The sequence below is a fragment of the Durotheca rogersii genome, assembly GCF_024521655.1.
Source record: "Durotheca rogersii strain YMJ 92031201 chromosome Unknown GGS23scaffold_3, whole genome shotgun sequence".
Lineage (NCBI taxonomy): Eukaryota > Fungi > Ascomycota > Sordariomycetes > Xylariales > Xylariaceae > Durotheca > Durotheca rogersii.
The window spans coordinates 2423244-2436816 of record NW_026251234.1 but is presented as its reverse complement, the minus strand read 5'-3'; the positions used below and the strand labels follow the sequence as shown (position 1 = coordinate 2436816).

The following is a 13573-nucleotide window of genomic DNA, read 5'->3' as shown; positions in this document are numbered from 1 at the left end:
CGAGAAGAGGGAAAAGAAGGGGTCGGTTAGGCAGGTTTCGGTGTAAGCATTGCAAGGGTGCCTGCGCCCTGATGCCTAAGGTACTCTCTCCCCCGTCGACGGTCCGAAGAGGACCGCCGCATTCGGAACAGCTCGATGGGGTGGAGGTTGCTGGCGTTGGCGTGTGGGCGGGTCAGCGTACGAAGGTGTATAGTAGTAAGTAGGGGTATGTGGTGAGTGGGGAGGGAGGCGGAGACCTGTATAGGTAGGTAGGTAGGTAGGTAGGTATAGGTAGGGGTCGAGTGTGTAGGTACCCTACCTACCTATAGAGACCACCCCACCCGTCTCCGCCGCACACCGACGACGCAGGGGAGAGGGAACGGCCCCCGCACTAGCAACTGACAGGAAATCCGTCTTCTTCCCTGCGTATTCTCGGTGCATCGTGAGGATGACAGTAACAATAAACACAGCGGTCGATGGTTGCAGTCGCAGTAGCAGCACCCGCCAGCAGCCGAGGGTGGTTAGAGTGAGCAGAATGCGGATAACACCACTCGTTAGCGCTCGATGGGTGCTCGCTGCCCATGTGCGTGATCTCGATGTCAGGGAGGGGGATCGATTTCACTAGAGAAAATCTTCGTGATACATCGTATGACGGGTTATCGATGCTGAATTGCGTTACCCGATCCGACACGTTTTCCAGCCGGGCTGTGCTTGGGCGAGAACGCGAATTAATTTCTCTGCGCCGAGGCCAGCGGCTGTCAACCTCGAAGAGCCCTCCCGATTCCCGCAGCGACCCCAATCTACTCACACCCCCCCCAGTATCTTCTCTGCGCCCCCTCGGGTGCGTGCACGCATATTAATAAGCCAAGGTGTTGCTGCGAGTACAAAACAGGAAACGGCTTCAGCATTAGATATATAAGGGTCATGTTTCACCGCGCCAAACCTGCCCCTATCATCATAGAGCAGATGCAGGAGAGACCGCCACCATGTTCTCTCTCTCCTCTTCCTCTGCGTCCCTCTACCTATAATCCTGACATGGCCATATACATCCCGCTCTGAAACTCCGGAACCGCCCGTATCCTGTCTATTCCCTACTCTCCGCGGCGAAGGCTGCTCATCCCCCGACTGTCTAGACTCGCGTGATCACGTCTCTAGACTTGGCCTGCGAGGAACCGCACAGCACACCTGCGCCGGTGATGCCCCCGTCGTGGCACGGGCTCAGCACCACCCTCACGGGGGCGTCGTCGCCGAACTCGGCTCGGATTATCGCGTCGAGCAGGTTCTGGCAGTCGGCCAGGTAGTCCTGGAAGTGGACGATGCAACCGCCTGTATACCCAACGATCAAGTCCACCTTGGGCCGCCGTTCCGCCCCCTTAGCCGCGGCGCCGACGTCGGCCACCTCTGACGCCGGCACTCGGAAGGGGATGTCGCCGGCGCATGCGAGCAGCCCGACGGTGGCTGCCGCGATGATCCCGGCCGCCCTTACTTCGATGGCTTTGGCTATCCCATATAAAACCGCTGCCATATCCTCCGTCCACCGAAATGCCCCTCGCGCGGTCGACTGAGGAAACTCGGCCTCCAGCTTTTCTCGAAGTGACACCACGTTCGGGGGCCGGAAATGGCTGAGAAAGGTGGTGGTGAGGCCGAATCGTGTTAGGAGCTGCGGGGGTACAGAGTCCGCGGGTATATGTAAGTAGCGTTCGAGGTAGTCCAATAGCATCAACCGTCCTAGTTCGCCTAGATACCTGCCCGCCGTCATGTACTCGAGCGGCTGAAACCCGGGCGCCTCACCTTGGGCGTCGAGCTTGGCATCCCACTCGCTGATCAGGCCGAACTTGCGCAAGGCTGGTGCGGTCCCGTTAATGCTCCACTCGGTGTTGACGGCTATCTTCATGTCGTCGGTCGAGTCGTCGTCTAGAACCTTGACTTTTCCGGGTTGTTTATTTTTGTGGAGCGTACTTTTCCTCAGTGGTATCGTCGCGTTGCTACCGGTACCGCAGATCAGTCCCATCGCCGCTTTACGGCAGCTATCCTCCTTGGATTGGTATATAAACGATACCAATGTCGCAACGGCGTCGTTTAAGATGGCCGTGATTTTGATCGGGGGCAAGTCTGGACCCTTGGACCTCTCATACCCGTTGATTAAATGGGTTCCCAGATCGAGGCGCGACGTGATCGCGAAGCCCTTTCCCATCGCCATCAGGGTCGCGTCGGCTAAAGTCTCCTGCACCATGGGGAAGCTGAATGTAACCCCCATGGGAAGCTCGCGGTCTCGAGGGAGGCCGAATTCTTCGCAACCTTGCCGCACAACTTCGGCGATGCATTTTCCGATCCACTTGAAGAGCGAATCGGCGTTCTCAATTTTGAGAACATCTGAGATGGGCCACTCTCTCTCGAGAACTCGACGTAGGTTCGGTGGCGATTCCGGCTGAGAGAGCTCGCCGCCGCCACCGACCCCGTTGACAAGTACGGCATTCGCACCTTGCTCGTTCCCCAGGAGCTCGATAAAGCCGACCCTCAAGTTGGTACCACCGCTGTCGGGTGTTAGCTTCGAGCGACACTAGCGATAGTTTCTGTTTACTTAGGTGGGCGCGTACATGTCGATGGCTAGATACCTTTATATGCGTAAACGCAACCGTGACGAAGTTAGCTCTCCGGCGGCTTAAACAGGGGTAACGATCCCAACAAGGCAGAGTCGCTGACGAGGGTCGAATAAGCAGTAGCAGTAAGAAATTGGAAAAACCATACCGTCCCTTTTCCTTGCCTTCGGTCGGCCGTAATATTGATTCAGAGATTGGAGTTGGGAGGAACTGGTTCAAGGAGTGGGCAGACAGCTGCCGAAATGTCTCGTACAGCTCGCGGGACAACGCGTGCGCCTTGGCCGCGTCCATGTAAAGGGGTCGGAGGAATTCTTCGAGGTTGGACCCCATGGTCGCGTCTGCAGTATCCGGCCTGCCGACCAGTAGTTCAAGAGGGCTCACCGGGCGATGTCAGAGGCTTATTATGTCAGCAACGAAGTGCGGATCATGTCGACCCCGAGTGCTAGAATGCGTAAGATGGGGCAACGAGATAGGGGGAGAGGCGAGGTTCTCTATGAAGGCTGGGAAGTCCGGTCATAGGTATACCTAGGTTAGGCAAGATCCATGAAGGCGCAATTCTGACGGGAGCAGGCGAGGGTTCTGCCGCGTGGGTAGGTAGGTATAGTAGGCGTCTGCAAGAGATAGGTTAGGTACCTGTGTAAGAGGTGTATATGCTGGCGAGGTATGTGATAATCCAGATCTACAGGTGTGCGATCGGGTCAGGGCGAACTGCCGAATCTAGAAACGTTACAACGACAGGGATGCCGACATTGCTACTGCTGGGGTTTGCATGTACGCACGCGCGTGTGTGCGTGTGTGTGTGTGTGGTGTGTGTGTGTGTGCGTGTGCGTGTGTGCGCGCATGTGTATATAGCCTGGGCGTATTGTACCTACATCACATGCGGAAGCGTGTGCTTGCGTGAATGTCACGCTTCCCGGGCCTGTCGAGTCTAGATGCGTAGACGGGCAGGTTGACAGGATGGCAGGAAAGCCTTGTTCTGTCTATCAACGGCGAGAGGGTCGGGTGTGGGAGCGGAGCGGGAGTTGGGATGTAGACGGTAGCGAAGTGGTGGCATGTATGGGTAGGGTTGTTCCCGTCAGGTACGTGTGCAAGTATTAATACTTACCCGCTCGTCGACACCTCAGGTATCCGCGAGACAACCACACGTCGATGCGCGTCTCTATGCTGATATTTATAGACGGCTTAGGCCATCCCGCGTCGGCACGTCAGGCAATTGCCCTCGACTTATATACGGCTGGGTTCTCACTTATAACAACGTTGAACCACTCGTCCGCCCCGACTCGGATTCTCGACAATGTGGGCTCATGGTGCAATGCGTAATAGCAACCTGTTTCGATTCCGCGTCCAGTCAGCGTGCGTGCTCTTCCCTCTCTCCGCCGCGGAGGTTCTGCGTGCCAATGCCTTTCCCGGAGGTGCATATGTAAGGTAGGTATGCACCTCTACCTCTCTGACGTCGGCAGCCTGGACGCCCGTTTCCATGCTTGCAAGCCTAGCCAGGTCGTATCGTACGTGCCCCAGCCCCTGTAGCCCTACGTATGTACCTACCGACTTACCTACTTAGGTACCTCCTCCTAGCCCTGCACCGACCTGGGGGGGGCCGGCTTTACACACCTCGGCACCCCCAGACTGTACCCCCACTCCTCGCATTGTAGGTCTGGGGCGCCTGCGCGACGTCTCCTGGAGAGGGCCATAGGGAGGTTTCTACCTGGTTAACGCAGGCACTTTGGATAGCGCTCGACATAATTAGGTACAGGTAGGTAGATATATATATCCGTGCGGTTCGAATGATGGGGGGACTGGCTGTGCGAGGGCTCACCGACCTGCGGTACCTACGGAGGCAACCCTGGGACCACCAGGTACCTGATAGGAGGGAGGTAGGTATCGGCCTTGTGGTAATGGTAAGGCAGGGCGCATCCATCCATCCTCCTTCGTCCTCATGTTGTAGATACCACACACCTGCCAGCCGTCACGTCGATGTCTCTGAAGCCGGATTCGAAGGCAACTGGGACGCTAAAGGGCGGTGCACCTGATCTTCAAGTACCTGCTACGTACGTGTGTACATACCGAAGGTAGGTACCTCTTCTCAATCCAGGCGGCACCCCGGCGCCCAGCAGCAGCGCCTGGCCTGCCATCACGTATCAATGGATCAAATTGTCTGTCTCTCTCTCTTACGGTATAGCACCTGCGAGAGGGTGGAGAGCAAGGTGCGTTACCGTACGTAGGTAGTTAACGTAGCCGGACAGGGGATCGCTCTCTGTCGTATCGCGGTGGATATACTACGTAGCATGAATACATGTACACCGGGGTCGGGCACGTAGCGTCCAACATTCATGGCAGCGTATCTTTACCCATATATCCGACAGTATGTAGGTATTAGGGTTATGCTTGAAAAGTATGCGGCTATGTAAGTGGAAGTTGTTGCGTTTAGCCCATGCCAGATCCGCTTGGCGACCTCCTATGATTAGGTACGTGCCTACCTACATACAAACAACACCCTTCCCCCCCCCCTTCTCGGTATCCCATGTCGTGATCGCCTCTCCTTCTGTGTTTCATTTACACCACGCTCCTCGCTTTCCTCCGTCTTGCATCTTCTTCCAAGGCGACTTTAGTTTCTAGAATTCGCTACTTCTTCGTACATATTCTTGGTTATATATGTAGACTCGACATGCGTCAGTGAGCCAACTCGATCCCGACACCGAACAACCACCCTCGGAGCCCTAGGCCGATAAGGAGCTCGCGCGCGCAAACGACAACATGGCTGCTAAGATCAGCCTCCCGGCAGATGAAACACGCGCGCTGCGGACGCGTGCTCGGCGTCGATTTCGGCCGCTGCTTACGATCTCCCTCGTCGCCCTAGCTCTGTACGCGCTCTGTGCCGTCCTGCCCTTCTCACCATCCTATGGCCCATTCTTCGGCCGCGAGGGACAGCAATCGTCCCTATCCTCGGAGAACTCCGACGTGCTCGCCTCCCCCGCTGGCAAGCTCGTACCTCTCGAGGCCCATATCATGAGCAAGTGTCCCGACGCCAAGGACTGCCTCAAGGACCTTGTTCTCCCGACTATGATGCGCATCAGCGATAAGGTTAACTTCACGCTGTCGTACATCGGCAGGCCGACCGAGAACGACGGCATAGAGTGCCGGCACGGCCCGAACGAGTGCATGGGCAATATTATCGAGCTATGCGCCCACCACCTATACCCGGACCCCAAGATCTATCTCGGCTTCACCATGTGCCTGACGAGGGACTATAAGCTGATCCCGCAGCGGGAGCTGGTCGAGGATTGCGCGCTAGAACACGCCATCGATTTCGACAAGATAAACGAGTGCGCTACGAGGGACGACGGTGCCTTCGGTCTAGCCTTGCTGCGGGACAGCGTGAAACGAACCGAGGACGTATGTCCTACTATGCGATGCCCTTCACGAAGCTATTGGCTAAGCTAACTCGTCCTGCAGGCCGGGGTTACCAAGAGTTGCACAGTCCGACTTGACGAAAATATTTATTGCATTCGAGACGGCGGGGAGTGGGTGAACTGCCCTAGCGGACCCGCTGTCAACGACCTCGTCATTGCGATTGAGAAGCTATTTCGTAGTTCTTAAGGGTTCAAATACTTCAGTCCACAGGTCTGACGCTTCTCCCAGCGTATAACTTAGCGAAATTGAATCCATGCCAGTCTCATCGTCGCCCGACATGGACTGAAGCTGCTCAATGATGCTGTCTAAACCGATCGCTTTCCCGATCGATTGAGTTGCGGTCACTTCTAGCATGACGTGCACGACGTGGATGTGGAAATGATAGTAGGTCGGATGATAATGACAGAACAGCTTGAGCTGGTCTTTGTCGATCTGCGGATACGTCTCGACCGTAGCGTCTACCAGCTTGTCTCTCATGTGTCTAAGCCAGGGGATGTGCTTCTTCCTCAGGTCTCTCAGGCTCCATATGTCCCGCCGCTCGACTATTCCAAGCAGGTGTAGCGCTTCAATCGTCTTGCGGTCCCAGTGGAGGTTGGGAAGCATCAAGAAGCCCTCGTCGCCGTCCCGTCCTAGTGGTGTTCTGTAGATAACATCCTCCACCTCCTTCCTCCCCTCGATGATGTTGTAGACCCAGTTGAGACGACCCTCTTCCCGGTTCGCCTGCATGAATGGCCGGATGTTGTCGCGGTATATTTCAGGTGTCTCCACCACGAAGCGTAGCCCCTGCTTGCTGTGCTTCTTCACGTGTTTGTCCGTGCAGGGCCATATCATGGACATCTTAATGTCGGCAAACTTGTCGCCCTCGTTTTCGTGCGGAATCGGCCCGCCGGTGGCCAAGAACCAGGAGTATATGTCGTTGTTTCCAAGGTTCGTAACGCTCCGCAGGCTGGTCGGTAGGACGGAGAGATACCGTTCGGAATCGGGGAAGGGCGCACGCTCCAGTATCAAGAGTGCGGGTTCCGAGTCGACATGTCCGTACAGCGTAAGGCGTCGCCCTGCGTCGTCTTCACTCGCACGCTCCATCAGCTACCGTACGACCCCGACCTACCTCAAAGAAGACACTCGTTCCCTGCACAGTCAACTCCAGCAAGGCGGTTCTACATCGTATCGTACCTTGATTAAGCACACGTTCGAACTTGAACTTGGGGACTAGCGCCTCGGCGCGGCGCTTGCCTTCTTCAGTCGTCATAGCTCGAGGTCCGAGGCGAGGGAGGGGACGGTATTGAGGGGATTGCTTGCTTCGGAGAGATGCCTATTTGACGGTATTTGCTAAATTCCGGGAGACAAGGCTGGGAAAACGAAGAGGATGGAGGGAAATGTTTGGACGTCGGTGGTTTCCACTAGACACCGATAATCGGTACGAGAGCAACACCTTGATAACGCCCTTATCGGAGCTACCCCTCAGTCGGAGTAATACTCTCCCTGGGATGTTGTCCTCCTGCTCGACGTGTGGTAAAAATAACTCTTATAGGTATCTTATAGGCTCATCCAGACAAGTAGCTTTGGAGATGGTGTTCCTCGCGAAGTTTGGTTGGGATCGCGATAATGAGGATACTCAAGTTGTCATGCCAACAGCGAAAGCGAAATCTATAGGTCTTCTTCCCCTTCCGGTCTCGGTATGGATGCAACCTTGAGGGGGATACGTCTGAGATACAGCGTCTCGAAAGAAAACAATAACGTCACGTGCTTTTAACAATGGGAAAGCCGGCGGAAACACCATCTACCTATGTCCTGGAGGCCGCGTGAACCGCACTGTCGTGGCCTTGATTATCCCGAGATCCGGGATGAAACACGATAGGAGGAAGCGCAGAAGCAGAGTAGCAACTAGGAGAGGGAGGGTTATGTCAACTTGATAGGTACCTAGGTAGGTATATGGTAGCGTATACAGACGTACCTACAAATGTATGTAGTTCGCTGCCTATCTGAATGGACACCAGACGTCGCCGTCGTTGTTTACATTGTGGATCAAGCTAAGGTGCTTGTCGTCGCCGGTTCGCAACATCGTGGCACGTAGAACAGCATACTGTGGCGTACGTTAATATGCATTTACCTGGCTCACCTCGCTAACTTACCGTCTGGTCATCATCGCCGTCGCCCACACCACCTCACGACGTCCCTACGTGCAGGTCCGGGGAATGCCCACCATACCCATCAATTTAGGTTCTGACAGTTTCCGACCAGATACACGTAAGATGTAAGTCTATGCCGGGAACGATCAAGGGGGGCGGCTCGAGGACGGGCGCGGTAGTATATACGGACTCGAATCAAGTTATCTCGGCAACTACCACATTTATATACACCTGTACATACATCCCGCCCCCCGTATCGCCGCGCACCAACCCTTCCCCCTTAGAACTCCACGCTTCCGTACGGCCTTCGCCCTCGTGCAAATGGAAAGAAAGTATATATATATATAAGCAAGAGACCTCGACACGCTACTAAAAGAGAGGAAGGGATAAGCAAGCCCAAAACCCCTCGAAAGGGGGAAAAAACGCAAGGAGAATGGAAAAGGGGCTAACAAAGAGTACCGCCTTACTCGAAACAACTGTGTCGGGCACTCGCTGTGTGCCAGAGAGGGGGGGAGCTGATCCGCGCTCTCTCAAAACTCCCTTGTCGATCCTTGATAACAGTTCGACGGCACGACTACTCGAGTCTCAAAAAGAAAATGAAAACGCTGGTCCTTTTTTTCGTTCATCCCATTGCCGCCCAGAGGAAGGAAGGAAAACCGAAACAGGAAAAGTTGCGACAGAAGGCCGTCCCAAAGCCGCCTCATTAATTCCTTTTTGTACCGCTCCGAAATCAGAATCGCAGAAACGCCCGACGTTACCACCTCCCCCGGTGTCTACAGAACAGCCGAAATAATGATAATGGTAATGAGAATAAACGTCAAATTTGGTGGGGCATCTTTCGTCACAAGGCCAGCCCGGTGCCGTCGCCGGTCCACCGGTACAGCGCGAGGAGCTCTCGGCGGCGCTGATGCTGCTCGCCGATGTCTTCTGGCACCCGCCCGCGCACCTGTGCGAGAGCACTGCGCATAACCTTGCTGAAATTCCGCTGAGAAGCAAGTTAGCACGCGCGGTCCGGCACGTCAGTTTTTTCTGGGGGGGAGGGGGGAGGGGGCGGGGTTATCACTTGCTGACTTACCTGGTACTCGGTGTTGAGCGTAACCACGCACGCCTCGTGGGCGCGGATGATGGTCTCGCAGGCCCGGACGACGCTAGCCGAGGCCTCTAATTGTAGCTTGTCGGCGATGAGCAGGAGCAGGAAAGACCCCTGCAGCAGGTAGATCCCAAAGAAGAAGGGCATGAACTCGAGACCCGGGTCGTACTCGAGGATATTGCTGATAGCCTCCGCCGCCGACACGGCATGCCCGGTAGCGGTGATGAAGCCCTGGGACGAGATCCACAAGTCGTTGTCGTCGAGGAGGTTTATGGGATCCCATTTTCCCGTGAGGAGGATGTGCAGTACGTGCATGACGTGTGTGCCGTATGACATGACGATGCGGGTTTGGATATCGGACTCGGTCATGCGCGAAGAGCTCGTGTGCACTGATCGCCCCGACGGCGAGCCGATCTGATCTAGCTCGCTCGGCATTTCCAAGGTAGCAGATTGCTCATTCTTATCCTCCGAGCTAGCGTTGAAGTGCCGCTGTTCGAACTTCTTCAAGCTCTGCTCGTACGCCTCCAAGTGCCGAACGATTTCAGCTTGCTGGTCGTCCCATTCCCTAGCCGAGCGGAACCCGATGCCGAACCGCGGGTGATTGCGTGCGTGGTGAAGGTCAACGATCTCTCCCAGGACTGTCATAAGCGGCAAGAAGTAACCGAATATACTGTGGCCGGTGCATTCGAAGTGCGGACCGCGCACCCGCCTTCCGTCGGGTCCCGATTGCTCCGCTAAGGCTGGATCCGTCGTGTGGGAATTGAAATTCCCGTTCTGCCATTCGGTGTCGTCCATGGGTTGGAGAAGACCCTCGCATTCGATATCTAGCAAGAAGAGTGGCCGATTGTAGCAGAGCGCTAGATGACGGTCAACAATGTATGTGAGCCACCATATACGTCTCCGCTCTTCGCGTTCCTCTTCACTAGCGGCTCCAGGGGCTGTGTTGTGACCGAGCCCATCCTCGATTTCGCCTTCAGCATCAACATCGCTGGTATTATTTCCTTGCACCATCGAAGAGGCGCTCGGGGGAAGTTCTCGTCCGAGCTTTAACTCTCTCGCGAGCGACCATGCTGCGTTCCACCATCTGAGACTAGCACCTTTGTACTCGCTTGCAGAGACCACTGTAGCTAGATGGATATAGGTTACTACATCATCCAGCGTCCCGGCAGCACCAAATGCCCCTGATTCTCCCGTCATATTTTCCATATTCATCGAGCCAGGGAGGGCAACACCCAACCCGCCCAAGGCAACGCCGTCGATCACTGGGCTGGAAACAGGCGAGGCTTCCCCGGATGGCGTATGGATCAGCGGCTTTAGGAGGCTGACCGTAAGTTCGAGCAGCTTCTGACAGATTTTCCCTCGTGCGGACGGAACTCCGGTCAAGAAGGGAGCATCGCTTGTCTGCGCCGCCACCCATAATATACTCGCTAATAGAGCTGGCTGGCACTGGCGAGGCTTGCTCGGATGAAGGAATGATCGTTTCCGAAAGACGAAGCCGAGGACATAGGGCGACATGGGATGAGCATGAGCAGAAGACGAACTAGCAAAGTACAAATCAACCAGGTCACATGCGAGAGAAACCGGGATGATATTTCCTAAATGGGGTATCAGTGGGTTGAGGACCGGGTACCGCAATTGGTGGTGGTAGTTGTTTTGGGGAATATGCGACTGGAACTGTGGAGGCGGCGATGACATTGACATCCATCCCGGCGAGGTAGGCTCTCCACCCATTGGGTATGCGCTGAGAGGGCTGGTACCTATACGGAATGTCGTCTGGGGGTTGGCTGAGTAGTTGGTAGGACTTTGAGTCTGCAGTGCGTAAGGAATCTCTGGATAGTTTGAGGAGAGGTTTCCCTGGTTCGAGCCGTACGTGGCATGCGCCGTCCCACCCATCAGGTGGCCCATTCCTTGTCTATCATATGGATTCTGAACATTGCCATACCCATTGAGGTCTAGAGAGGGAGGACTGTCAAGTTGGTCCCTGTCCAAAGCTCCGGGGTGGCCGGCCAGGTGAGCCTGATGAGGGTTCAGGTCTGCCAAACTATCGAGGCTTCCTGTCCTTTGACTGCGCTGTATAGATTCCTCGCTGATTTCGTTAAGCGCTTTTTCGCTAGAGCTCGACTGTTGTTCTGGCTTGCCGGAGGATGCGTTTTCCACTTGCTGTTCCGCAGAGGGCTCGCTGTCGTCATTATGGTTCGGGGATTTCTGGCCGCCCTGGGCCGCCTGAGCCGCGGCCTGGGCCGCAGCCTGTTGAGCGAGGTCCTTCCGGGAGGCTTTACCTCGCTTCTTTCGTTCTCGAATATACTCACAACCCAAGCCAAATTCTGCATCTATTAGCCCGTCGCTTCTACCCTGGAGTAACTCAGTACAATCTACCAACCTATACAATGGGCGCAAGGGTGTTGACCATCACACTTGGTCCTAAGCTGGTTGCATTGATCGCAGGCCCTGCTTATTCTCCTCCTGATAGGACCAGCTGCGCCTGCGGCCCTCGTGCTTGGCCCTCCATAAGGGTGTTGTCGATGTTTCGGTTGCGGTGCTCGAGCTAGATGAGGGGCATGAACTCCTACATGCTGCTGGAGATGCTGAAGAGCATATTGCGACCCGTGGCCGAAAGTATCGAGGCCAGAGGCGTGGAGGTGGCCCCCGGGAATGTGAGCATTTGAGAGCAGTGTGTTAGACGGTAACGCGTGGTACGGCGAGAACCGTTGGAGTGGGTTAGACAACATGTTTGAGTAATCCGTGATGGCGAACTTCACTCGTGATGTCTAAAATCCGTCGACGATCTGGTATAGCCTTGAGGTGTCATGAACGATAGGCGACTTCGAACGAGTGCAGGTAGTTGGGTGAAGCATGAATGCGTCTAAACTGGAGGGAAGTTGGACTTGGACCGAGAAGAGCGAGACAGCTTAAGCTATATGCTTGTCGAGTAGCGGTTGTATTTCGCAGCTCTTGGCAGAGAGTAACCTTTCTTGACAGCGGCACTTGGACGGACCGAAAACCTTTCTACTGTGGGGATCTAGAGGCATGAGCATGATGCTATTATGTTCGACAGCATTAATAGACCCCAAAACAAGACAGAACAGATCGTCGCGGTACTATGGTGGTATGAGGACGGCACTGATTTGCAGGGCACGGGTACTAATGAAGCATGTGGCGGGGTTGGGTTGCGTACAGGGGTGTGAATACATACATAATTGAGCGTGGATATACGGGATATGAGAGCGTTCGACAACTCGAAACGAACTGGTAGACCGCCTACCGCTCTGCCCGAGTCCTTAACGACGCTGGTAGTCCACGTTAAGGGGCCGCTGGAGAGGGCGGAAGGACGGTGGACCAAAGGAAGCGTAGAAAAGGTCTGGTCTAACCAAGGTAACCTCTCTTTGGGCCTGGAGTACTCTCCTGGATGAGGGCAAATAAAGTCTGCGTCCTTGGCATGCAGAGGGGGAGAGGGTTCCTGCTTTCGACTGTGAACACGATTGGAGAATGGCCACTCCTTTTCATCGGAGCAATATATACAAGCGCAGGTAGATTGACGATGTAATATACAGCGGCGGAATAGGTTCAAGAGGATGGGGTAACGAGATGCGGATATGAGATGTGATTTTTTTTTTCCCTCGACGATTTTTGAGCCGTACCACACGTACCATCCCAGACTAGACAAGACCAGATGAGTCTTCCCTCGGCGCTTTCTGCTATACGACCCGCTTCCTTGAGTGAGAGGACAGGGGGTTTGGTTGGCTTGTACAGGATAGGTGCAGGGGTTAGAACCGACGTACAGACGACGGTACTTAACATACAGGTAGATTCGGTTGACGAGGTCGACGTAGGACCGAGTTGAGGTAGCGGGCTCGTGAGCAGGCTTGTGGAGGGTAGACTCGAGTTGGGGAGGCCAACACACAACACCTCTAGGACACACCCCAATTCAGAATGGCCCACCTCGGTGAAATCCTCGTGAAGAGTCTTTTGGGAGAAAGATGGGCGTAGCAGGGGTATAGCGGTAATATCACGGCGGCCAGCCAGCCAGCCCATCGCGCATATTGCACAGAGGGTCTAGTCGCGCCGTTTGTCATGACAGGTTTGGCGAGCAGCACATCCAGCAACATCACCTCCACGTAGCGAGGTGGATTCGTTGCGTTTACCGATGGGTTCCTCGCTTGCGAGCAGAGGTAAAGGCCGGCTCGTTCCCATTGCCCAAGCACGATTCACACTCGAGGATCGAGAGGCACTGGAGGAGGGACGTGGAGTGCGAGCAGCAACCCAGGATGTGGCATGACTGGACGAATGCTCTCCCCTGATACCCGGCAGGCCCAGTCACGGTTGGTCTTGGCGAACATGGAGGCCCGCAAAGTTCCCCAAGGTGG

General features: G+C 55.3%; 4 protein-coding genes across 4 annotated transcripts; 1 reads left to right on the top strand and 3 right to left on the bottom strand.

Annotated features, from left to right (window-relative positions):
* Window positions 1-790: 790 nt before the first annotated feature.
* On the bottom strand, window positions 791-3513 carry GGS23DRAFT_301003 (hexokinase-7). The gene is made up of 5 exons (XM_051512721.1): window positions 3452-3513; window positions 3105-3190; window positions 2728-2976; window positions 2577-2594; window positions 791-2513 (listed from the first exon to the last, which is right to left on the bottom strand). The coding sequence occupies exons 3-5, from the start codon at window positions 2907-2909 to the stop codon at window positions 1109-1111; spliced, it is 1605 nt and encodes a 534-aa protein (XP_051375726.1). The 5' UTR covers window positions 2910-2976; window positions 3105-3190; window positions 3452-3513; the 3' UTR covers window positions 791-1108.
* Window positions 3514-5333: 1820 nt separating this feature from the next.
* Window positions 5334-6067, top strand: GGS23DRAFT_593745 (uncharacterized protein; the record flags this gene model as incomplete). Its single annotated transcript, XM_051518067.1, has 2 exons — window positions 5334-5976; window positions 6033-6067. The coding sequence occupies 2 exons, from the start codon at window positions 5334-5336 to the stop codon at window positions 6065-6067; spliced, it is 678 nt and encodes a 225-aa protein (XP_051375725.1).
* A 22-nt stretch (window positions 6068-6089) lies between these two features.
* Window positions 6090-7422, bottom strand: GGS23DRAFT_300624 (scavenger mRNA decapping enzyme). Its single transcript, XM_051512719.1, has 2 exons — window positions 7164-7422; window positions 6090-7054 (listed from the first exon to the last, which is right to left on the bottom strand). Exons 1-2 carry the CDS (start codon window positions 7237-7239, stop codon window positions 6159-6161), a joined length of 972 nt encoding a protein of 323 aa, XP_051375724.1. The 5' UTR covers window positions 7240-7422; the 3' UTR covers window positions 6090-6158.
* Window positions 7423-8936: 1514 nt separating this feature from the next.
* Window positions 8937-12355, bottom strand: GGS23DRAFT_300621 (transcriptional activator xlnR). The gene is made up of 3 exons (XM_051512718.1): window positions 11590-12355; window positions 9195-11533; window positions 8937-9104 (listed from the first exon to the last, which is right to left on the bottom strand). Exons 1-3 carry the CDS (start codon window positions 11936-11938, stop codon window positions 8961-8963), a joined length of 2832 nt encoding a protein of 943 aa, XP_051375723.1. The 5' UTR covers window positions 11939-12355; the 3' UTR covers window positions 8937-8960.
* Window positions 12356-13573: the final 1218 nt, after the last annotated feature.

Bases quoted from the DNA above. Each gene is read 5' to 3' on its own strand.
- GGS23DRAFT_301003 (XM_051512721.1), bottom strand. From the start codon at position 2,909: ATGGGGTCCAACCTCGAAGAATTCCTCCGACCCCTTTACATGGACGCG.
- GGS23DRAFT_300624 (XM_051512719.1), bottom strand. From the start codon at position 7,239: ATGACGACTGAAGAAGGCAAGCGCCGCGCCGAGGCGCTAGTCCCCAAG. The intron at 7,055-7,163 runs GTACGATACGAT...GTGCGAGTGAAG, and splicing joins CGAACGTGTGCTTAATCAAG to ACGACGCAGGGCGACGCCTT.
- GGS23DRAFT_300621 (XM_051512718.1), bottom strand. From the start codon at position 11,938: ATGTTGTCTAACCCACTCCAACGGTTCTCGCCGTACCACGCGTTACCG. The intron at 11,534-11,589 runs GTTGGTAGATTG...TAATAGATGCAG, and splicing joins CCCTTGCGCCCATTGTATAG to AATTTGGCTTGGGTTGTGAG. The intron at 9,105-9,194 runs GTAAGTCAGCAA...CTTGCTTCTCAG, and splicing joins CGCTCAACACCGAGTACCAG to CGGAATTTCAGCAAGGTTAT.